This window comes from Bombina bombina, chromosome 3, assembly GCF_027579735.1.
Source record: "Bombina bombina isolate aBomBom1 chromosome 3, aBomBom1.pri, whole genome shotgun sequence".
Classification (NCBI taxonomy): domain Eukaryota; kingdom Metazoa; phylum Chordata; class Amphibia; order Anura; family Bombinatoridae; genus Bombina; species Bombina bombina.
This window is the reverse complement of record NC_069501.1, coordinates 759615841-759641822: the sequence shown is the minus strand read 5'-3', so window position 1 is coordinate 759641822 and position 25982 is coordinate 759615841. Positions and strand designations below refer to the sequence as shown.

General features: G+C 36.0%; 1 protein-coding gene across 2 annotated transcripts in view; it reads right to left on the bottom strand.

Annotated features, from left to right (window-relative positions):
• Positions 1 to 465: 465 nt before the first annotated feature.
• Positions 466 to 25982, bottom strand: part of EDAR (ectodysplasin A receptor) — a 186520-nt gene continuing 161003 nt past the window's right edge. For both annotated transcript variants that reach the window (XM_053707612.1, XM_053707611.1), the window contains exons 6-12: positions 19110 to 19196; positions 18554 to 18682; positions 13328 to 13399; positions 12618 to 12693; positions 11849 to 12008; positions 6595 to 6655; positions 466 to 2686 (exon numbers count right to left, since the gene is read on the bottom strand). In XM_053707612.1, the coding sequence (XP_053563587.1) occupies positions 2352 to 2686; positions 6595 to 6655; positions 11849 to 12008; positions 12618 to 12693; positions 13328 to 13399; positions 18554 to 18682; positions 19110 to 19196 (920 nt within the window). In that variant the 3' untranslated portion in view covers positions 466 to 2351. The remainder of the gene's footprint in view (positions 2687 to 6594; positions 6656 to 11848; positions 12009 to 12617; positions 12694 to 13327; positions 13400 to 18553; positions 18683 to 19109; positions 19197 to 25982) is intronic.

The window sequence follows — 25982 nt, the reverse complement described above, 5'->3', positions numbered from 1 at the left end:
TGTTCTACAAGATGCTGCTCCAAGGTGGCAAATTACCATAGAACAAGCTACTGAGATGTCATTCCTGAGAGAGAGCTTCTTTTTCTATATGTATGTATGTATGTATGTATGTGTATATATATATATATATATATATATCTCATTATAAAAAAGGTACATTTTCTTCTAAATGAAGAACAAAAGGTATTTGAAGTATTTCTAATAAAAAAAAACCAAACCCAAAAAAATAAAAAACATTCAATTTGATTAAAATGGATATTTTATATGTCAAGGTATTTGACAAGGAGGGGCTAAAAAGTGTGTGTATGTATATATGTGTGTATATATATATATATATATATATATATATATATATATATATATATATATATATATATATATATATATATATATATATATATATATATACATACATACATACATACATCTGTATATATGTGTTTATATGTGCACATTCAAATGTACACATATAAACACATATATACATACAAATATACACACATACAGTATATATGTTTTACATGTGTTTTGTGATACTTTTATTCTAGCCCTAACAATTCTGTTCTCAAGTTGTGCAGTTATTTGTGCAACACATAACTTTCAGCTTGTAATATTATTGATGTTTAGCTCTGATGTGATATCCATTGAAAGTATAGGACATGCTGAACATTCTCTGGTTATCTAGTTTTACCATTCACTTGTAATAGCGTACAAAAATTAAAGGATCATCGATAGTACTCCACTTGTAATGTAGGCCTAAAGAAGTTAAGTGCAATTGCAAACAACATATTAAAGCTATATAAATGTCAGAGACAGCCAGCATACTTCTATGATTGATATAAAACAGCATTTAAATATTAGCATTTGCAGGAAGTACCTATGAGCATTGGCAGGAATCACATATGAGACAATGAGCATTGGCAGTATAGTATCTATCAGCCAATAAACATTAATGGAAGTACATATTAGCCAGTGAGCTTTATAATGTGCTGTATCAGTTTCAATTTAAACAGCTTTTAGTGTATATGTTTCATGCAACACAATTTCAACATGTATAAATACTGCTCTTTAATATGAATGGCAGAATATTTTTGAGTGCAATGTTCCTTTAAAGGGACAGTCTAGGCCAAAATAAACTTTCATGATTCAGATAGAGCATGTCATTTTAAACAATTTTCCAATTTACTTTTATCACCAATTTTGCTTTGTTCTCTTGGTATTCTTAGTTAAAAGCTTAACCTAGGAGGTTCATATGCTAATTTCTTACACCTTGAAGCCCACCTCTTTCAGATTGCATTTTAACAGTTTTTCACCACTAGAGGGTGTTAGTTCACGTATTTCATATAGATAACACTGTGCTCGTGCACGAGAAGTTATCTGGGAGCAGGCACTGATTGGCTAGACTGCAAGTCTGTCAAAAGAACTGAAAAAAGGGGCAGTTTGCAGAGGCTTAGATACAAGATAATCACAGAGGTTAAAAGTATATTATTATAACTGTGTTGGTTATGCAAAACTGGGAAATGGGTAATAAAGGGATTATCTATCTTTTAAAACAATAAATATTCTGGTGTAGACTGTCCCTTTAAGCTATTGGTAGAGATTAGTAGTATTTGTAATAGATTTCACCAGGTTTGTCTAAGTGTAGTTTCTCTTCTCACTCCTAAAGTCTTTATTTGTAGGGTCAAAATAAAACATCTCTTAAGCACCATAGGACCCAAAACCATATGCAAGGACAGCAGTGAAGGAGCACTATGTCTTTGAATACTTTCACATTTAAGGACTATAAGTTTTAAGTTTAGCATCTGATATAGAAATGCTGGGCTACACTAATTGCACAAAAAACAGTCACAGCAGTGAAAAGATATAGCAAATAGTATTAACAGTTATCAAGGGTGATATTATTGTTCTTTTGGCAATAATTTTGGCATACAATAAAATACTGCATATCATGATAACATGGCCGGTATTAGTCAGAGCTGAATCAGAAATTCAGCTGAAGCATGTAAAATAGCATGTAAAATTCTTGGTGATTAATATTTCCATTTCAGCAGAGGAATGTCATTTGGTAAGATTGCACAGGATGGCTGCTTTTTTAAGTCAAAAGCTTCACACAGTCCAAAGAAGTCAAAACACCAGAGAAATGCTGTATGATCCTGAAAATATACCAAATCATCTGTAAAACCCAGTTTGCATGTTCTTTTTACAGCTACTTTAGGTTCACGTGTCCTCATTCATACTCCTCTTCCTTGTTGCTACATCTTGTGCTGTAATTAGCACTCCTTGACCCATGAGGCTTCCAATGATCCATTGGGGGTATAATGTCCTGAAAAGTGTCTAAATACAATGTCTAATCATGAAGTTTCACATTTGGATATGGAAGGAGCAGTGACTGAGGGTGTTAGCTGTGCCCACTCCACAATGTCTGCACACAAGGATTCCACTGCATCCAGTCTCTCAATCTGTACCAATTTTGTTAATAGGTCTGGAATGCTGTACCCAGCCGTACTGATGCGATCAAACAGCTGCAGTCCATCTGTCATTCCACCAATTTCATCTCTTTTCAGACCAAAACTCTCCGCTAGGTGGCGCCATGTTTTTACTATGGCTTTTTCTGTATTATAAGTTGAACTTAGCATTCTGCTGGTCTTTTCTAGGCAATCGAATGGTAGCTCAGTAGGGCTCAGACCTAAAGAAGAGTAAAAATAAGAAAGGCACTTTAAAGAAAAGGGCTTTACTTACATGACATGTGTGAGAATACTTGTTTCATTTGCAACATTCTTAAAGATGGAGCCCCCCTCTTGTTTGTGATATTGCACCGAAAAGCTAAGGCCCCTTGTCTGTCGGTATACTCCAAGAAAGAAGGCTGAACCGCAAAGTGCAGATGGAGTGGCAGTGTGTCTTCCATAGGAAATAATAGGGATTGAGGCTTCAGCAAAAGTCTGCAGACTCGTCAGCACTATCAGAGGGGGGAGCTGTAACTAAACCTATACTACCTGCCTCACAGTGAAAAGGTGGCAAGATAAATATGTCTGAAATCCTGTACTTAAACTGCAGGGCTTTTAATATATTGCACTGCTAGTGATGTTATTCCATTAAAATTTGTGCTACTCCCCTAGAAGCTAACTTCCACAGAATGCCTATCTCTTGCTCATGTCTGCCACCTACCTTACTAATAAAGAAAAAAAAATGTCAATACATGTATATACAATGTTAAAATAATATGCAGTATACAAGAAATTGCATATAATTTAAAGTATTGTATAGATTTTAAACAGCTGTTTATTCCATGTTCTTTTTTTAATTTTAAACAATGTTTATATTTCTAAATATGTTATAAAAGGAAGTATCCTCAACTTTATAGTGTTACTTTAAATATTTGCATAACAGCATTTTTTAAAGATTGTGTACGAAATCTTAAAAAATGCTGTTATGCAAATATTTAAAGTTGTAGCTACTGACTTTGATAACATAATTATATTTAGAAAAATAAATATTGATGTTTAAAAAACAGCCATCTAAAATCTATACATTACTTAAAACAATATGCATTATACAAGAAAATGCATTTAATTTAAACATTGTATATACATATAATGCTCCTTTATACTATTAACCCCTAATGCCCCCTAGCCCCAGTGCATCCTAACACCACTAAACTATTAACCCCTAAATTGCCATAACCTATTAATCTAATTGCCCCTAACCCCTAAACTGCCCATTGCAATAACCCCCTAACCTATTAACCCTTAAACCGTCACAACCCCCATCGCAAACTTCCCCTACACTACTTTCTTTTGCTAAAAAATAAAAATCGTATCCTAAAAAAATATGCCCTGATAAGGACATCAGCGATTAAGCTCTGTTAAATAGAGTAGGTGGGGGTATTGGTGTTTAGGGGGTTAAGTAGTGTAGGGGCGGTTTGTGGTGGGGGTCTTGATGGTTAGGATGTTAAGAAGTGTAGGGGTAATTTGCGGTGTTGGTATTGGCAGGTAGGGGGTTGCAGTAGGGTATTGGCAGTAAGGGGATTAATAGGTTAGGGGTAGTTTGTGGTGGGGTAATGGCGGTTAGGAAGTTAAGTAGTGTAGGGATAGTTTGCTGTTGGGGTTTGTCGGTTAATAGGTATGTTTATTAGGTATGGTGATATATTTCAAAGGGAACCTTTACTTTACATCATCAATATATGTGGCGATGCTGCTTGGAATATTTCGCCAGCATCAACACCCATTTCGATGTATAGTAAAATGTCTCTCGCCGATGCTGCCTTTAAACAATGATATCTGAATCTTAAAATATTTCGCCGGCTTTCTCAACATGGTGACAGATCCCTTTTGAATATCTCGCTGCCTTGTGGCACTTTTGATCATCAGGGCCTAAGTGCTCTGCATAATACTTGTTACATTTACAACAATTTTATATGTGTGTGTAATCCCTTTCTATGTCCATTTCAGTGTATAGTAAAATGTCTCTCGGGGTCTAAGTGCTCTGCATAATACTTGTTACATTTACAACAATTTTATATATGTGTGTAATCCCTTTCTATGTCCTATTGTATGCTGAATACACTGGTGAGCCTTTCCTTAGACAAATAAACTAAATACATACCCTATATATGTATGTATCACTTACATTTCACTGTATATACAGTACACGCTTCTGGTGGTTTCTATAGTAACCACTTGCATGATCCAATAACAGAGAATTCTGTTTAAGTATTTTATTTTTAAACAAAATCTCTTTTTAGATAGTAAAAGCCCCACACCTAGATGCAGATCATATACTAAATGTAATCTGCAATGAGCATAGTGGTGGAAAAAAGTGAAAAAGATAAAAAGCTGTAATGAAATAAAGCATTTTTATTTTCAAACTGGAATGTGCCTTTAAGCAGTAGACAAGTAATGCCATGTAACGGTTATAACAAAAACATATTTATATATATATATATAAAACAAATTTAAGATACCATAGTGTGCAAATACATATTCAACTGATTTTATGTTTTTCCAGTGTCTTAGGTAAATTAAAGAAAGCCGCGTTCATCTTGTTAATCATATTGCTGTAAAACACTGCTCTGGAGAGTCAGAATTAATTTTTTAATGCAAACCACTAGATATTACTGATTTGGGAGAGTGCCGTTTTAGCGGATTGTGGCAATGCACTACATACAATAGAGTGCAGTAGTTATATTAGCTTTTTTTCAACAGTTACAGAAACAGTCCTATATACAACTAAATTATATTTTTCTAAAATGTACACTTTCAGATTTTCCCTTATTGTTTTTTTAGGAGTATTCAGGCCCACTTTTCATTTCCTTTGGAAAGTACATGCTTCATGTTTTTTTGTGGCTCAAATAAAGTATTGTAAATTAAATTACCGAGCTAGGATATTAAACATTCAAAGCCAACACTTTTTAAGTGAAGTCTAACTCAAGCCTTTATGTGGCACAGTATATATGGAAAAATCCCATTGCTTGCATATAGCACAGTAAATGTGCCTTATAAATTCAAAGTACACCTGCATTATTTTACATTTTGCTTGTATCCTAGCTTTATGAAAATCTATCCTAAACCAATAAGTATAGGCAGGTGACTAGGAAGCCCTCAGCTGCAATTCGTCACTTTATAGGTGGCAGCTGCGTTACCTTTAGAATCTTTCTGGATGTGTACAAAGCAACTTACAAGTAGAAAGGGATATTGTTTGGTGCACATATTTAGATATTGGTCTACCTAGTGCAAACCGTGCATCAATTTGCACAGCACATACCTTGGAATCAAATATCTAGACAAACATAATATTGCAGGTGTAACTGGCTTTCATTACTCATATGGTTGTCATGCAGGCTTATATACATGTATAATAATGCAACAGAACTAATAATGATATTCAGCAGATTAAATACAGGAATGTTTAGGGGCATATTTATACAGCTCCGTACGGAGCTTGATGCCCCGTGTTTCTGGAGAGCCTTCAGGCTCGCCAGAAACACAAGTTATGAAGCAGCTGATCCATAACCTGTCCGTCTGCTCTGAAGCGGCGGACAGACATCGCCGGAAATCAACCCGATCCTATACAATCGTGTTGACACCGCCCTGCTAGCGGACGATTGGCTGCGAATCTGCAGGGGGCGGCATTGCACCAGCAGTTCACAAGAACTGCTGGTGCAATGATAAATGCCGAGAGCGTATGCTGTCGGCATTTATCGATGTGCAGCGGACATGATACGCAATATTGGATCATGTCCGCTTGCACATTAATTAATAGGCCCCTTAGTCTCTACTATAGTAGAATTTATAGCTACTAAGATCCAATATTTACTTTTCCCTTGAAGTACACAGTCTTAATACCTACATAATATATTCTTTAAATTAAACAGTAGGGCATTTTGTTTTGGTCTATGTTAAAAGTTATAGCCATAACTTTCAGCACAAGTGTTTATACCTATTTTTGACATATTCAATATAATATAATAATAGTAAAGAATTCATTTTACATTATTAATTTCAGTGCACTCAGGAATTGTGTATGTGACAGCACAGAAAGATATGATTAATCTGTGGTTTGTATCTTACTAGTATATATATATATATATCTGCTCACCTTCTGCAGCACTGCACACACTGGCATAAAGATCGAGAATCTTTTTCCGCCGACTGTGAATCTGAGAGGAAAATAAAAGCACACAGAAGAGTGTTAAGACAAAATGACATATAAACATGGAGCAAAAGAGGTTATTACCATTCAAAATGGCTGACACCTGTACTTTGTCTTCTAGTCAAAGGTCAGGTGATCAGTTGTTGCACATACTGTATAGCCTATAACAAGCATTTTCAGCAAGTTGCTTTTATTGCACCATGTAAGCTATATATAATAAATATTATCCTTCAACAATCTTCAGAGCAAGGCTTTCCTCCTCCTGAGTGGTGTTGTATTAAAGGGATATGAAACCCCCAACAAAAATACTTTGTGATTGAGACAGAGCATATCAATTTTTTTTTAAAAAGTTTCCAATTTACTTCTATTATCAAATTTGTTTAATTCCCATGCTATTCTGTGTTGAAGAGATACCTAGGTAGGCCTCTGGAGCACTACAAGGCAGGAATAGTGCTGCCATCTAGTGCTCTTTCGAATGTATAATATGCTTGTAAAACTGTTGCCATATAGTGCCCCAGAAATGGGCCAGCTCCTAAGCATATGTCCCTGCTTTTTAAACAAAGATACAAAGAGAACGAAGAAAAAATCATAATAGAAGTAAATTAGAAAGTTGTTTACAATTGCATGTGCTATCTGAATCATAAAAGAAAAGTTTGGGTTTCATATCCCTTTAAGTCTAGCATCTGGACTGGAACTATACATACGTGTATTGAATACCCTTACGATCATGTATTTAGTGCTATGTAATATGAAGGCACATTACAATAAATAATAATAATCTACTGCAAAACCTGTTGGTGTATAGAAGAGTTCAGTCCTCAGATCTCACTTACAGGCCAGATTTCAAGATTCATTTAGATCGTAACAGGTTAGATAGCCACAATTACAGAAAAGCTGGCTATGTCCCTTGTGTTGTACTTCAGATATCCTAAACGTTTGGCCTATTGGTGGGTCCTTAAGGATAGTAACAGAATACCCTGGCCTAAACCTTCAAATATGGTTTTATTTGGTCCTAATGACTAGAACAGGAAACCCCTGCCCTGTGCCATGGGTCTGTTAATTGGTCCTGAGGGCCAGAACAGGAAAACACCTGTCATATAGCATCTAAACTGGCCCTGTTATTAACCCTGACCAACAGCAAAATGTTTCCAATTTACTTCTTTTGTCAAATTTGCTTCATTCCCATGATATTCTTTGTCGAAGAGATACCTTATCTGCATTCAAAACATAGGTTTCAATGTAAATCTGTCCTGTTACATGGTCCTAATAAATAGAACTGACCTACAGCATCTAGATATGACCTGTGTGATTGGGCATGGATGATTAGAATTGGGAAACCCTGTGGTACAGCATCTAGATATGAACTGTAATTGGGTCTTGATGACTAGAATTGGGAAACTTTGACCTACTGCATCTGAATAAGGCTTGTGATTGGTTACTGGAGAACAAAAAAAAAAAAAAAAACAGAGTTGTCCTCTGGTGATAGGGGAATTATTTAAACAAGCAACTCCACTGTCCATGAACAAACAACAAATTCTGTAGGTTTTTTTTTTTTAAATCTGAATTGTGCTTATTAAGAAACATTAAAGACAATCTTTTAAATTGTGCATGTCTTCATAGGTATTGCATCAGTAGAATGGTATATGAGTGAGTCCCATGCAATGTGCGAGATCTTGGCCACTAAACATGTCTATTATATTTATTAACGTAAGACATAATAATAATACAAAAAAAGGTTGCTCATTGCTGGAAAACAGATTCCTGATGTCTTGTAGACTTGTAATTATGGTCCTTCACATTCATTATTTTGTAGGGGTTAAAGGGACAGTAAAGACAAAATGAAAGATTCATGACTGAAACAGAGCAAGTAGTTTTAAAGTTTTTCAATATATTTCTGTTTTCTAAATTGCTTCATTCTCTTCATCATTTGTTTAAAAGCATACCTAGGTAGGCTCAAGAGCAGCAATCCACTACTGGGAGATGCTGTTGATTGGTGGCTGCACATATATACCCTCATGTTACTGGCTCACCTGATGTGTTCAGCTAGCTCCCAGTACTGTATTGCTGCTCCTTCAACAAAGGATACTAAGAGAATGAAGCAAATGTGATAATATAAGCAAATTGAAAAGTTTTTTAAAAATTCTATGCTCTATCTGAACCATGAAAGAAAACTTTTGGTTTCATGTCCCTTTAAACAGGATACAATTCCTATCCAAAAATAAAACAATATAAAATATTTTTTCCCGAGTTGATGACAAAAACTTTACACAAACCAATCTTGGATGATAACATGCAGTTTTGCGAACATACAATGAAAAACATGTAGATGGAAATTAGCCATAAGAAAACGTAGTATATTAAAGATATAATGTTATGTAATGTGCAGTACTTGATTACACTGTGGATTTGTATGTCCAATAAATCAGTACAAATGCCTTCCCTTAAGTAGATAGTCAGTATTAAATTAAGGGTTTAAGATTTTTTTTTAAGAAACAAGGTAAGAAAGGCTTTTGGAGATTAAGCAATGGAGAAAGTATTACCAATTGTTTAAGAGCCAGCTTCTAACCATTAAACATTTGCTTAGTTTCCAAGCAAGAATAATTACTGATGCCATTTCAAAGGTCCAAGACAAATAACCAATTGTTACAATAGGAAATTACTTGCTTAGAAAAAAAATATATAGTAAAAAGGGTATTTGTGCAATGTTTTCAATGTTACAGACTTGGCTTACAGCCAGTTGTGATGCATCAACAATAGTAATTGTTCTCTTCTGAATATTCTATGCACATATTCTTCAAGCCCAATTAGGATAAACACATTGAAATTTTACTATGTTGTGCTTAACATATTTCTGGCCAATATGAATTGACTACAGAGTAAGATTGAATCTTGTGGAACTCTCTGTATTGCTCCAAATGATTCTCCCCTAGCTTTCAAGCACTCCTTTAAGACTCTACTGTTCAGGGATGCAAACAATATATATCAAACAATATATACTCACATTTTCTTATCTTAGTTCATCATCATCCCCTTAGTTGTCATCCCATTGAACCTCCTTAGCATGTAAGACTACTAACCCAACACCTTTGTAGATCACCTTCATGAGAGCTGATTTGCAACTCTTGGAAGGGCCCTCTATCCCTTTATCTCCCATAATTGTTACCTTGCATATTAGACCCATTTTTTTTTTGCACTGCAGAATCTGTTGATTCTCTACAAATAACTACTACTACTAATACTAATAATAACTACTGTGTCCGAAAAACATAATAATAATAATAATTACTACTGTGTCCGAAAAACTCCATGGTTTCAAAATTAGGCGTTCTCTACAAATAACTACTACTACTACTACTAATAATAATAATAACTACTGTGTCCGAAAAACATAATAATAATAATTACTACCGTGTCCGAAAAACTCCATTGTTTCAAAATTAGGCGTTCAATCTCCACGTCATCAAATATAGTGATTTTAGATCTTGGTAAAATAGAAGATTGTTGGTCCCTGATGATTTATGTACACCACAGCTGTGACGTAGTCTTACTGAAAACAATTATACGTTTCCTTTTTTAGGCGAGGTCACCACTGGAGAGCCCTCGCTCCTTGAGACCACCAGGAGATCTGTAGTCACTATCGTCCAAGGGTGACCGAAGAAATGAAGCCCTAAGGTTAAAGGACTGATTATCTATCCACCAGGATAGAGATTGTTTAACTATGGAATCTAGAACTATCTTTGATTTAATCAAGAGTACTTATTTGTCCACTGTTTTAGCATACACAGCTGAAGAGGATGTAAGTGAAAGTGAGCAAAAGGAACCATGTCTGAGGTGGCTACCATCAAACCAACAACCTCCATACATTGTGCCACTGTCGACTGAACCATGGAGCATAGACTGGCACAGGACTTCTGTAATTTGAGTTTGCGCAACTCATGGATACTGAATCTATAGATACCCCCAGAAAGCAGACCTTTATACTGGGGAATAAATAGCTTTTTGGCACATTGATCTTCCAACTGTGATTGCATAGGAATTACATACATTTTTGAATTTGTGAAATCCCCAGAGGCAGAAATGGAGCCAAAACAAGAATATCGACTAGATAAGGAGCCATTGAAATTCCTTGAGTTCTGATCACTTCCAACAGAGTACCTAGGACTTTCGTGAATATTCAAGGGTCAGTCGCCAATCTGAATGGAAGGGCAGCTAACTAAAAATGATTGTTCTGAACGACAACCCTGATGAACAGTTCTTGACTTCCTTCACATATCCTTCAGATCTATGGTGAAAAGACCCTGTTTTACTATAGAGATATGATGGTACGGATGGTCTCAATTTTGAAAGAGGAAACTCTCAATGATTTTTTTAAAGTCTTCAAATCCAGGATAGGTTAGTTGTACAGAGGTGGGAGGGTTTAAAAGCTCTTTGTGTTTGGGGTAACTTTACCTCCACCTAGTAGTGGGGATTTAATCCCACATGTCAAGGCTCATGGACTCTCACCACCTTTTGAAAGAAAGAGGCCTAGTGAACAGAAGCAGGAGTCAGGAATAAAAGTGACAACAAAACCTAATAAAAAGACCATGTTGGAAACACAAGTTACAAAAAAGACTGAATACTCACAGTAAATATGTTACTGAGCTTACTGAATACTCACAGTAAAAATGTTACTGAGCTTATAGGTTTTCTTTCTTTCTTTTGAAAACTAAATTTATTCATCTCTCTACAAGAAAAAATTAAACAAATTGGTATTCCCTGACTTCTCAGGCACAGAAGAAGACAAACAAGATCACAGCTGTAGGGACTTGGACATGGCTGTCTTATACTGATAAAAAAAATGTATATCTACAGAAGCAAGCAGCACTGACAAAGTAAATATTTAAGTTCTGTGAATCAGATTGTTTGTTTTAAAAATTAAAGTGAAATAATGACAACATTCTAATATCCAAAGTTTTACAATTTTTGTAATTGTATTATGTTCTGTAGTAGTTGTTCTAAAACGGTCCCCAAAAGATTTCAAATGAATAATGTTTAGGGTAACAGATTACTGACTCATAGTTTAATTTCTACTCATATATAGATAATAAACAACATATTGACTAAATCCTTTAGCACATAAGTTTCTGAAGTTAATCAGAAAGGAGTTGCTTTACTAAAGAGAACCTCAGCACCAAACATGATATATTAGCAAGTTGCTTACCCCTGTAAGTTTGTTGTTTATAGCAGACTTATCCTTAGCTAAATGCACTAAAGATAAGAGGCAGAGTTCTGCTGTTCCCAACTTGTCAATCGCTGCCTCCTCATCACTGTCCATGCTACGACTCAGTAGACGCTCATTTTCTGATGATGCATCATTTTCACTGAAAAATAACATTATTTCTTGTTAGAATTTGAGAAGCAAAATATCCACTTCATAGTATCCCCCATGTATATTTTAAAGGTGCAGTGTACTGTAAAAGTATCTTTAAAAAACAAAGTACAGCAGAATACATCACACTCCTTCCTATTGGAGGGTTGTTAGGTAGGTACTAAATGTTTATTTTCTTTTGCTCTCCCTAATTATTAACTTTCGGATCTATAGAAAGAGATAATGGGGCATTTGTGTATATAGAGAAAGATACAATAAGGATATCCACTCTCCCTGCAAGTTCTGCTCATATGAAGGAGTTGCGTTTTCAATGGTCAATTTTTCAATGGTCAAAAACAGCTATGCCATCTCTCTCACATGTCTACAATACACTATCTTTAAATACTGGGCCATTAGTTTCTTTTTATTCTGTCTAAAATGTTATTGTATTTAAGTAAAATTTAAAGTACGTTTTACAAAATGTAAAGTATTTGTCTATTTGACCATGGCAGAACCGTGAATTATAAACTACATATTTTAACATTTGCAGTATATATTACTTTATATTGCCTACATTCTACCGCATTAAAACAGTTTTTCTTTAATTAATAAATCTACTTACTTCTTTTCAGTTTTGGTCTGTGTTTCTGTTATCTTTTCAAATCCTTCCTTTTCAGAGAAGATGACAACATTTTCTGCTGTAAATAATTTTGAAAGAATTGTATTGATTATTCTTTTGTTTTCTTATAGACACAAAATTAGTTTTTATTGTATAGCAGTTATTGATGAAGACTGAGAAGGCCTTGGGTGGGTGGGTGGGTGGGGGGGGTGTACAACTACCAGCTTTTAAGTTTGGATGTATGTGTGTAATTATTTTTCTTTTTGTGATTGTACATCTTATGATGTCTAATGATTGTATTTCAATTATCCCAATAAAGAAAAGTTAAAAAAGTAAGTAGGCCTGAAATTGGGGTTCGACTTATTTATAAAAATGGATAAACACATATTCAATAGTATTGCGTAATAAGTTACTTGCAGATAGAATGTAAGTATAGATATTTAATTGCTATTTTTTATATTTATGTAAAACGAAGTATTACCATAATACACTTTCTTTGTGGGTAAATCCTACTGAATCACTGTACAACTTCATACTGAATGGTGTACTGGACTCTAATGCATGGTAAACATTACTGGTGTGTCTGATGGAAGCATGAATGTATTGAACAGAAGTCTATCTTTTAGTCATACAAAGAATACTTATGCTACTTAATAATGTATGTAACATCTGAATTCTTATAAAACACATATTGCATATTGATCAAAACTAACCTGGTACTTCTTTTTTCTCTTCCTCTTGATTGACTTGTGCCTCTACATTTTTTGTATGGCTGGTGCAACATGCTAAATGATAAAAAAAAAAGAAAAAAAGAATTATGCTTACCTGATAAATTTCTTACTTTCTTGACACGGTGAGTCCACACGATCATCAATTACTGTTGGGAATATCACTCCTGGCCAGCAGGATGAGGCAAAGAGCAGACAAAAGGAGAGAAAGGAAATAACACAAGGTGTAGAGGTGCCTGAGGTTTATATAAACAAAACTGTCTGAAAAACAGAGAGGGCCATGGACTCACCGTGTCAAAAAAGAAATACATTTATCAGGTAAGCATAAATTTTGTTTTCTTTTTTAAGACACTGTGAGTCCACGGGATCATCAATTACTGTTGGCAATCAATACCCAAGCTAGAGGACACAGATGATAAGGAAGGGCAAGACAGGTAACCAAAACAGAAGGCACCACTGCTTGCAGAACCTTTCTCCCAAAAGAAACAAAGGCAAAAGTATTACATTTATAGAATTTAGAAAAAGTGTGCAAAGCAGAGCAAGTCACAGCCTTGTAATCTGTTCCACAGAGACCTCATTCTTAAAGGCCCAAGAAGAAGAAACAGCCCTCTAGGAATGAGTTGTAATTCTCTCAGGAGGCTGCTGTCCAGCAGACTCCTACTCAAAACGAATAATACTTCTCAATTAGAGAGAAGTGGCAGAAGCTTTCTGTCCTATACGTTTCCAAGAAAAGCAAACAATGCATTAGACTGACGAAAAACCTTAGTCGTCTGCAAAATAGGATTTAAGAGCCCTCACAACATCTAGGTTGTGCAACAAACGGTCTTTATGAGAAGAAGGATTAGGACAGAGAGAAGGAACCACAATTTCCTGATTAATATGTCTGTTCAAAACAACCTTAGGAAGAAAACCAAACTTGGTACGAAGAACTGCCTTATCTGCATGAAATATGAGATAAGGAGAGTCACTGCAACTGAGAGTTCAGAAACCTTCCGAACAGAAGAAATAGCAGTAAGAAACAAAACCTTCCAAGATAATAACTTAATATCTATAGAATATTTATGGAAAGCATAGGCTCCAACGGGGCCTGTTGCAAATAAGAACAAGACTCCAAGATGGAGCAACAGATTTAAACACAGGTCTGATTCTAACCAGGGCCTGACAAAGGATTGTACATCTGGCAGACGCTTGTGTAACAAATAGATAGAGCAGAAATCTGACCCTTAAAGGTACTGGCAGACAACCCCTTTTTCATACCTTCCTGGAGAAAAGATAAGACAAGATCCTGACTCTACACCAAGAGAATCCTTTAGACTTACACAAATAAGATATTTACACCATAACTTACGGTAAATCTTTCTATTGACAGGCTTATAAACCTGAACCATGGTCTCATTGTCCGATTCGGACAAACCACGGTTAGCTAAAATCAAGCGTTCAATCTCCAAGCAGTCAGCTTCAGAGAAACAAGATTTGGATGAAAAAATGGCCTTTTGAAGTAGAAGGACCTTTCTCAGAGGAGATCTCCACGGAGGTAGAGGCAACATCACTACTAGATCTGCATACCAAATCCTGTGAGGCCATGCAGGAGCTATTTGAATCACTGACACTCTCTCTTACTTGACCTGAGCGATGACTTGTGGAAGGAGAGCAAACGGAGGAAAGAGATATGCCAACCTGAAGTTGCAAGGAGCTGCCACAGCATTTATCAGAAAGGCCTGAGGATCTCTCGACCTCGATCCGTACTTTGGGAGCTTGGTGTTCTGACGAGACGCCATCAGATCCAATTCCGGCAACCCCCATTTGGTTGTTAACCTGAAGAGCACTTCCGGATGAAGTTCCCACTACCCAGGATGGAAAGTCTGTCTGCTCAGGAAATCCATTTCCCATAAGTCCACTCCTGGAATGTGGATTGCAGATAGACAATAATTGTGAGAATCCACCCACTGAACAATCCAAGACACCTCCTACATGGTTAAGGAACTCAGAGTTCCTCCCTGGAGATTTTTTAAAAACAATGAGGTGATATTGTCCAACTGGAATATAAACTAGCTGACCACAAGCTCTCTAAGTTCCAAGGGCAGCTGAATAAGTCACAACACAAGGAACCAACACCTGTGGGTGGATTCGAACTCTTTTCCCAGCTAGGTGTGTTAACCACTAAGCTATACCAGAGGGACCCCAGTAAGACAACTGAAGTCAAGCCATCAGAGCATTGTAATCGCTCCAAACAGGAGAGAAGACACTTCCGAGTCCATCGACTGATTCCCAGTCCCACAGGTTGGCGTCCGTGGACACAACACCCAGGAATGTCTCTAGAAGCATGCGCCCTGAGACAGCTACTCCCAAGAAAACACTACGAGATAGAGACTTGTCGACTGACCACTGAGACAGATCTGAATATTCTCCATTCCATGGAAAATAAACAACTGCAGCTGAATCCAGACTCCCAACCTTCTGGTTGCCAAAAGGCTACACTATTTACACACACAAGAGCTCACTGTTGGCCGGACAGTAGACTGCAGGGAAAGGAAGAGGAATAATCCTTGATTATCCGACCTTTGTTATAATCTTATCCTAAGATAGAGAATCTATTAAAGGTCCCCAAATAAATCACCCTTGAAGATGGAACAAAGGAACTCTTCTCCAGATTCAATTCCCATCTGTGGGAAGAAGATTGGACCAGATCTCTTGAGAGAATGCTTGAAGAAGATGACACCTGAAATATATATTGTCCAGAAGAGCACCCTAGTAATACCCCAAGGCCTAAAAGTCCTTCTAGGATGACAAGACTCAAACTTGAGAAGATCCCAATAGTGGGAACAATAAAGACACATTCTGCAGGTCTATGATCGGACTGAACAAGTCCTCCTAATCAAAGGAGAATGGGTACCACTTTGCAAAGAGAAAACCTGAGAAACTCGAGGAAATACCTATATTCCGTTCCCAGACTGGAAATGGAACTGTCATTCCTAGAGAGGAAGAGCCTGAACCCAGTTCAAGGAATGCCTCTCATCATACCTGGATTGCATATACTCTAGAATGAGAAATCTGCCGCTGGGAGGAAATCTAGATAGAACTCCACCCAAAAAGGCGGAAGACAATACTGCCAGCCAAGTCCAAACAAGGTCTCATCCTTTAAAGGAAATGCCGGAAGCAAGGAATTGGAGGAAATATAAAATATTGAACCTGCAACTGCATAACTATAAAGCCTAAGCTGTACTGCTAAGCCACAAATAGGCTTCTTATCCACAATGCCCGGCGGACTAGCACAGCAAGTCTAATAAGACCAGGCAATGTTTTAAATGAACAAATAAACCTCCAGCTTCTTATCCACGGATGCATAAAGGAGCAGTTACCCTCCAAAGGGTCAAAGTACTCAGAGCCATAGTAGAAAAGCTCCCTTCTACTCAGATCATTGTGCATTATAATGGAGTCAGTGACAGGAAAATCCGAAAAAGGACAGGAGACAGGGAGAAAGGTAAGCTTCTCCTAATCCTGTGAAAAATCCAAGGCACGTCTAGAAACACTTCCTAATAGGAAGGAACATCATAGAAATGATAAAGTTCACAAACTTTCAAATGTTGACAACGACTAGGGAATCAATGTAGTCCAAGTAGCCAAAACCTCCTTAACAATACACAGGGTGATCAGACATACATCTGAAGAATATGACTTCAGCGTCAGATGAAGGAATTGAACTAAGCGCACTTTACAAGTTGCTAACTGCTTTAAAGCTACCACAGCCCCGCTGAAGAGACTAACGTGGATTATAGCTATACCCAGATCAGAGCAATTCTGCCCTGGCTTCAAAATAAAAAAAATCTTGATAGAAGAATCTTAATCAGGACACCTAATTACTTCACCTTCTACTTGCACTAGAGACAAAGAGAATGACTGGGGGTTGTGGGAAGGGAAGTGTACTTAACAGCTTTGCTGTGGTGCTCTTTGCCTCCTCTTGTTGGCCAGGAGTGATATTCCCAACAGTAATTGATGATCCCGTGGACTCACCGTGTCTGAAGGAAGAAAAACATGATCCAAATAATTTTAAAAATTTGAAATGCTAGAACTTAACTACAATTTCAGTTTTTTTCAACTAGAGTGTCACAGGCTCACTGTCTAATCATAGCAAGCGTGATCGCGCCATTCAACTATATGTAGCATACTCCAGCGCTTGGTAAAGATTCTGACACAACTTTATCTAGCATGGGAGCGTGCTACGTATAGTTGGATGGCGCAATCTGGCTCATTTTGATTAGACAGTGAGCCCATGACACGCTAGTTGAAAGAACTGCAGTGCAGAAAAGGATGGCTTTGCACACAAGGTAAGTATAGTTTTAGGAGGCAAATTAGGTATTTAAAAAAAAAAATCAAATAAAAGGCCATTCTTATGTTATATAATTCTGCACATAGTGCAGAACTATGTTACATGTTAACCAACATTTATTCGTAATTAGTTCACATTTAAAAATAATGTGGAACAGTAGAGTCTAGTTCCAGTTCTTGTGGGCCACAAACAAGCCAATATATTAGGATCTCTATAAGAAATAATAAAAATGACTACACCTAGATGACTCAGCTACAGGGTTATTTTGGCATGTTTACAGCCCCTTGAGGATCAGAGCAAGACACTACTAAGGCCATTGTGATCTAAAGGGAACGTGACTTTCAAGGCACAGCAGTGCATACTAAAATAGCACATGCAGAAACAACATTATAGGTAAAAGAAAAAGCAGACAGATAATTAATTAAATGCTCACAACTCTAAAGATATACAAGTTTTAACTCTACTACTTTATTATTATTTATTTTAAAGGTTGCAATACTAAGAATTAATATTCTATAAGCCTTAAGAAAAACATATTCTACAGAAAACTACCATTGATGTCTATGGGCATTTTTGCAGATAAATCCTTTGATAAGTTAAAGGATTGTGATGGATTTTAAACCCCATATAAGGACATGAACAGAGTGTTTCTCTCACTACCAGGTGTTTACTGCACAATTGTAATAATATCCTGCTATTTCTGGCTGCCTCTGAATGATAAAAATGTGCTATGGAACAGTGAGGTAGAAAGTGAAATAAAAGAATTGAGAGAGGGCAACCGCAGCAGAAAATCAAGATACACAGCTGATTCATCGGCATAAAAGCACCTATGACTGTGAACATCTAATAATGACCACTGAAACAGTGCACCAATCTAATTTTACCTTGTGAGGAAGGCTTGGTCTTCACAATGTAGAACATGATGATGAGGACAATAGCAATGGCCATGATGAATATTGTAGACATTGCAATTATTAGAGCAGTAGCCAAATGACCTTGTCCGGGGGCATCTACTGAAAATACACACAGGCATGTTACACATGAACAACAAGGTACGCAAGTACAGTTTAGTAATGACTATGGTTTATTTATGTTCCTACACAATTTGTTTAAGGATAAAACATACCAAATTCACCCACCAACATGTTTAAAATGGTGCACACCAGACTTGCATAGGCAGAACCCATAGAGCTTTTTGTATTTTCCATCATATAACACAAAGTAATCAGATGCTGTTTTTATTCTCTTAGTAGGGGGTATCTGTATATAGAGTTTCACACTAAGTAATATGTGAATTAGTTTTTTTTTTATAGGTTTAGATTAGTGACCTATTAAACAGCCACTTACACTGATACAGCTGTACTACTACTCATCAGACCATATACTACATATACAGCACACTTAAATATTTCATTACTTATTTGATGAGTGTGTTCTTACCTTTGTGTGCATGCTGGAAAGTTGAGATTGTACTAGATCCTGTGGTGCTAGTGGAACGGCCAGAAACAAGGGCTGAAGATCCAACACCTACAAATAAACAATACATTGTAACCATTAATAATTATATAATTTAAGTGCGCATAAAAACCAAAATTTATGAGGCAGGCATTAGCTATATAAATTCATACATGTCCTGTAAAAAAGAAAATAAAATAAAAACTTAAAAAAAAATTACATTTGTCTTGGTATGTATAAAATAAAAATAAAATCCAGACCACGATAGATGCAATAGACAGTTAAAGAGATATGAGTCACAAATAGTAAAAAAAAAAGTGACATGAAACCCAAAATGTTTCTTTCTTGATTCAGATAGAGCTTATTATTTTTTTAAAAAAGTTCCCATTTCACTTCTAATTTCAAATTTGCTTTGGTCCCTTGGTATTCTTTGTTAAAGAGCATACCTGGGTAGGTAGTGTGCACTTGTTTGGAGAACTACATAGCAGGAAAGACCACTGCCATCTAGTGCTCTTGCAAATGTATAACATGCCATATAGTTCTGCAGACATGTGGATGCTCTTGAACCTACATTTGTGCTTTTAAACAAAGGATACAGAGAGAATGACGTAAATGTTATAATAGAAGTAAACTGGAAACGTTTTAAAAATTGTATGCTCTATCATGAAATAAAATTTTGGGGGTTATTTCCCTTTAATCTTTCATGGTAACATTTTACCAGAATATTCAGTGGATTATTAAAATGTAATGCATTCTTTTGATATCCTTTAGACAGAGAAAAAAACGCCGCTCAGAGCTCCTCAGGTGTGTGTGATCAGATAGGCAAAAGGGAAATACCTATGTTCAGTACTGTGATGGCGTGGTGCCGGCCATAAGTGGCGGACAAGCCGCAAAAACAGGCAAATGAGGAAAAAAAAACGCAACAGGGCAACAGTGGTGCAATAAAACAGCACTTTATTAAAAAAAACTTAAAACATGCACCAGAAGGTGGCATAATCTAGATGCATGTTATAAGATTTTTCAATAAAGTGCTGTTTTATTGCACCACTGTTGCCCCATTGTGGCTTTTTTCCCCTTGTTTTCTATTTATATTATTTGTTGCAAAGCAAAACTACATAGGCTGAGGAGCAGAGATACACTACTGGGAGCTAGCTGGTGATTGTTGGCTATGCACATATGGCTTTTGGCACTGGCTCACCTGATGTGTTAAGCTAGGGCCCATTAGCATATTGCTGTTTTGGCAACAGTGCAACCATAAACTGTTCTAACACATTAGAACATTTTCTTTTTGCACTTGTATGTCCCTTTAATAAACTTATATCTTCAAACTAAATCTTAGTTCTCCAAAACAAAAAGTACATATATAATCAAATTTGGCTCAGCGAGTTTTTGTGCAGCCTGTTAAAGCATGTTTGGTAAACTGAAGACTAATTGTGTATAATATAATCCGTAAAGATCTAATCTGTGAAAAACTTCTTGTTTATGGATGAGATTCAACTTTTTTTTTTTTTTTTGCTTACTGGGAATCTGCAACTTGAGAACAGAACTTAAAGCAACATGGAAAATAGCAATTAGACTCCTTTAAAATGATGGACTACTTTTTTATTTACTACCCCATGTATTGCTTTAATGGTACATCATGTTATTTGCTTATGGGTGCTTATATATATATATATATATATATATATATATATATATATATATATATATATATATATATATATATATATATGTCCCTTTAAGCACATCCTTGCTTGAGCTACTTCAGACACAATATTAAAAGCAGTGACTCAGGCAGGGTTATAGTCAGTGTGATAACTGTGGTCAGCAATTAATGACACATTTAGAGAGTCCTGAATTCTAAAGTCAAATCTTTAAAATAAAGGGATATTGTTAATGGAACCATAAGATCTTTATGATCTTCCTCAGGTTCATTATCAGCATTTGTCACTAAAATAGCATCTGTCTGAGTAAACACTTCTAACATAGTAACATCCATTGTACCATTAATATACAAACCCAAAAATGTCTAAAGCACTAATTTAGTGTTCACCTAATATTAATATCTACATTTTAATGCATTCATTTTAGCACCAACTTGCTTACACTGAACTCTTATACAGATTGTTGTTTATTGAATGCAATATTTTCTATGTGTATATTTATCTTATAAAGCAGTACAGCTATTGATATAGATGTGCTACTGCACTATGTTATGTATGTGTCATCACCACAAATAAATGTGCAGTCAGTACTAGGTACATTAGTAAAGTTAGGTCTCATGTTGCACAAAATTTCTCACCTAGGGAATCTACTGTGTCCCAGAGGGAAGCATTTTTGTTTTAAAAGGGTGCATCAGAGGTGCACTGAGATTAATTAGAGGTGGCTGCAAGTTTAAGATACTGCAGGGTCAGATAAGGCTGGGGAGACTTTTATTGCTCTCAATAAACATGCAGAGGAGAGAGGGCAACTCCCCAAATAGCAACTGCAGGATTGTTCTCAACCTCTACCATTAGTGCAGCATCATAGGACGACGCATGGAGAGAGGCAGGGTACAAGTGCAGTACATCTAAATTTACATAGAAATGTAAATCCACAGTTGAGTGGTCCTCTCTTCTCACCCCTTCCCACATGCAGTGGTTTAATCCTACAGCACAAATATGTTTTGGCAACACTTTCTAACTACAGAGTCTTAGGGACAGTATTTGCAGCTGATCTCTCTCCCCTGTCATTATTTACAGCCTTATGTATAATACCATCCTTGAAGAAATTAATTGGATTTTATAAAGTATATTAAGTATATTATTTTTTCTTTCTTTCATGATATAGATAGCGCATGCAATTTCAAACAACTTTCCAATTTACTTCTATTTAAATTGTTTTGTTCTTTTGGTATCCTTCGTTAAAAAAAGAATACCTAGGTAGACTCAAAAGCTGCTGTGGCTGCACATATATGCCTCATGTTATTAGTTGAGTCAATGCATTCAACTAGAATAAAATGTGGGTTTTGCGTCCTTTTATGAAAACATACTGTACATATCTGTCACTATATTTTGAGGGAGGCAGTAGCCAACAATTTTCAGAAGTTGGTGCTAGGCTGAAAAAGGTGAACAACTGTGCTAAATTGATTGCATAGTAAATACGGCAAACTAATACAGGGCTATTTTAGGTAACAATCAAAAGCAGACTCTGCTTGGTGCATGGCCTGGTTTAATTGATGTTTTTCATTTTTTGTATAATTGTGAATAATACATTTATTAAATTGTTCCTATTCTATACTATGTAGTTTAGGGTTACCATGTCCCCATGTTTTTCTCTTTCATTTTATTAGGTTAAATGGAACACAAATCAAGATTGCTAGCATACGTCTATGTAATATCGCTTGATCTTTCTTTTATTCTGCTTTAAGGAGTTTGTTATTGCGGTCAGGTTCTTTATTAATAGCTTTATTAGTTTGTTGAGATGAGCTAAAGAGCTTTGATCATAATAATTCCTTTTTAAGATAGGCCAAAAAAGCAGCCTGCATTTTTATGTTTAGTTCTGATTTGTCTGATGTTTTACATTTTCACCTTCTTATGGGGATGTTTAGCATTAAATTAGATTTTTTTTAAGGCGTTTAATTTTATTTAATTCATATATTGTAGTAGTTATTTACCTAGTCCATATAAGATCTTGTTTAAATTTGTTAGAAAAAGTCATTTGGTTTTCAAATTTGTAATATGTTTAGGTGTATAACAAAAAAAGAGCCTTATTTAAACGTGTTCCATTTAATATTTATTTATGCATAGTAAAAACAACTTTTCTTTGGACTTACATTATTTTGCCTGCTTTTTCAAGTAATATAACTGTGAAAACTGTCATTTCCGCTGCCCAAAAAAGCCTCTTACAGGCTTCAGAACCCTGCCCACGCTATATATTACATAGCGATTGTCTGATTTGTACAGGAGCTGACTTACATATGTCCCTTATTAGCCACTGCAGTGGGCGTAAGATATACATTACAGTATTAGTGATGATATTAAAAAAAAAATCAATAAAAAATACTCAGGAGATAAAATTTGTCATTTTAACTATTAGCTAAAGTTCTTACGGTTGAATATACTGTCTGTATATAATCTAATACAATCACATAATCAGACACAAGAAAACTTCTAACATGCAAGTAAGCTTATTTATATTAAATATAGAGTATCTTTAATTATAAAACAAAGCAGCATATTTGTTCAACAAATATATTTTACACAAACAAATGCAGTCCCATAAAAACATTGAAAATCACTTTCCTCCATTTCACATTATAAGATAAGCCATAAAACTCCTGGCACAAAATACTGTGAATGATTAAAACGCTCACAATTAATTCATTTGAGTTCACTTTAAAAGCCAAACACTTTTGGGACATCATTTTACTTGTGTTCATTCCAACAGCTTGATTAGTTTTAGAATTTGTATTTCGGAAAATGAGATAATATAATATATTCCTTTTCTCATGTTCTGAGTGGCAGTGCAGGAGAGGATTTTAGGCCTCTAGTTAAAGGGACAGTCTAGGCCAAAATAAACTTTCATAATTCAGAATTTTGCTTTGTTCTCTTGGTATTCTTAGTTGAAAGCTTAACCTAGGAGGTTCATATGCTAATTTCTTAGACCTTGAAGGCCACCTCTTTTCAGAATTCATTTTAATAGTTTTTCACCACTAGAGGGTGTTAGTTCATGTATTTCATATAGATAACACTGTGCTCGTGCACGTGACGTTATCTGGGAGCAGGCACTGATTGGCTAAACTGCAAGTCTGTCAAAAGAACTGAAATAAAGGGGCAGTTTGCAGAGGCTTAGATACAAGATAATCACAGAGGTTAAAAGTATATTAATATAACTGTGTTGGTTATGCAAAACTGGGGAATGGGTAATAAAGGGATTATCTATCTTTAAAGGTAAGCTTCACACTTGGGGGCCGATTTACCATTGTTCGGGCGGACATGATCCGCTGTAGCGGATCATGTCCGCCACACATTAATAAATGCCAACAGCATATGCTGTCAGCATTTATCATTGCACAAGCATTTCTAGTGAAATGCTTGTGCAATGCTGCCCCCTGCAGATTTGTGGCCAATCGGCCGCTAGCAGGGGTGTCAATAAACCCAATCTTTTCCGATTGGGCGGCTTGCTGTCTAACGCCTCAGAGGTGGCGGACGAGTTAAGGAGCAGCTGTCTTAAGACCGCTGCTTCTTAACTCCTGTTTACGGCGAGCCTAAATGCTCCAGCGAAAACAGATGCATACGGCTGAATACGGGGCTCGTATAAATCGGTCTGATGATCAAAATCTCGTCATCATTGACAGAAATCACACAACCATCTTTGGGGACTTTTTTTTGAGCATTATATTGTAATTTAGGTATATTTCCTTCTCATACAGAACCCTGCATTTTAAAATATATAGCTCACAAGCTAAAAATGGCCTTCTCTACAATTATTTGAGGGATCTCACAGAACTGACAAGACTGCTTAGATAATCTCACCAGACTGGAGAGCTTTAGATCATCAGACACTTAGACACAGGCAGGAAAATGAAATTGCAGGATACCACTCCTACTTTAAAACCCCTATTCAGTTTTACCTTTTACCCAAGTAAAGACAATAGGTGGAAGAGAAGAGGCAATTTAAAGCCCCAGAGGAAAAACCAAACCAAGGCTTGGTTTTCATATGTTACCTCTTAAAATGTAAATACATGGATTTAAAATACAAAAATCCTTTTTCCTCTGATCTTCATAACTGTAGATAACTGTGTCTCTGATATTTACCACATGGTAAGGCTTACTGGTCTGGTATAAAAAGGATCATAATCACACACAAAAAACAAGACAGCTAGAACAAGCTATTTAAAAGAAACAACACAATAAAAAAAGGTTTTTCCCAAAGACTGCCTTAGCAGAAGCAAAAAGTGATAACACTTTGCAAATTTATTTAAAAAGGAATTACGAATTAAAGAGACAGCACATGAATAGTTAAAAAGTATCACATATAAAAACTAAATAACAGCATTCAAATAAAATAAAAACTTATATTTTCATTAAAAAAAAAAAAAAAACACATAAGGGATGATGGCTCATAACAGTGTTTATACATGTATACTTAGACATATATAAGTATACATGTCTAAATATGTTATGTCAAAGCCTGACTTTTTTTTTCTGACACTTGAGTCCTCATATCTTACAGCCCTTATAACTTTTTTTTTATATAATTTTTATTAGATGGTGTTATGAGTGTAACTGTACTTTGTAATGTATTTTTGATGTGCTTTGTGACACTTTTTCGTTTTTTGTGAAGCAGTTAACCAGAGCTATGAGGACGCGCTAAACCAACGCGTGTTAACTTCAATTGTGCTCAAGCATTTACTTTCAACTTATTATGTGAGTGAAAAACCTGACGTGCGGAAACACCCGCAATAAACCCCTTATCGATCATGCGTAACTGTTAGCGCACCACTCATAATCTGTCCTTGTATTTTTAAACCAATGCCAAGTATACCCAAGAAATCTCAAAATGCCCATCAGTTATTTCAGACTAGAGCAGGCCATCAGTATTTCCTTTGCATTACATTATCTGGCAAAAATGAATTAACGCTTTGGCCTCTAGTTATCAAGCCGTCAACCGCAAATACGCTGGAATTCCGTAGCGTATTTGTGGCGAGGCTGAGTCGCCGTAGTTATCAAGCCCTACATTCCGGCAAAAGTAGAATTTAGTGACGTAGCCTATGATCCGCCGGACTCAGTCCGACACAGATCGATGGTTACGTCACTACAGATGTTCCGAACGCAAGTTCGGCACAATCTGACTACTTTTGGTAGTTATCAAAAT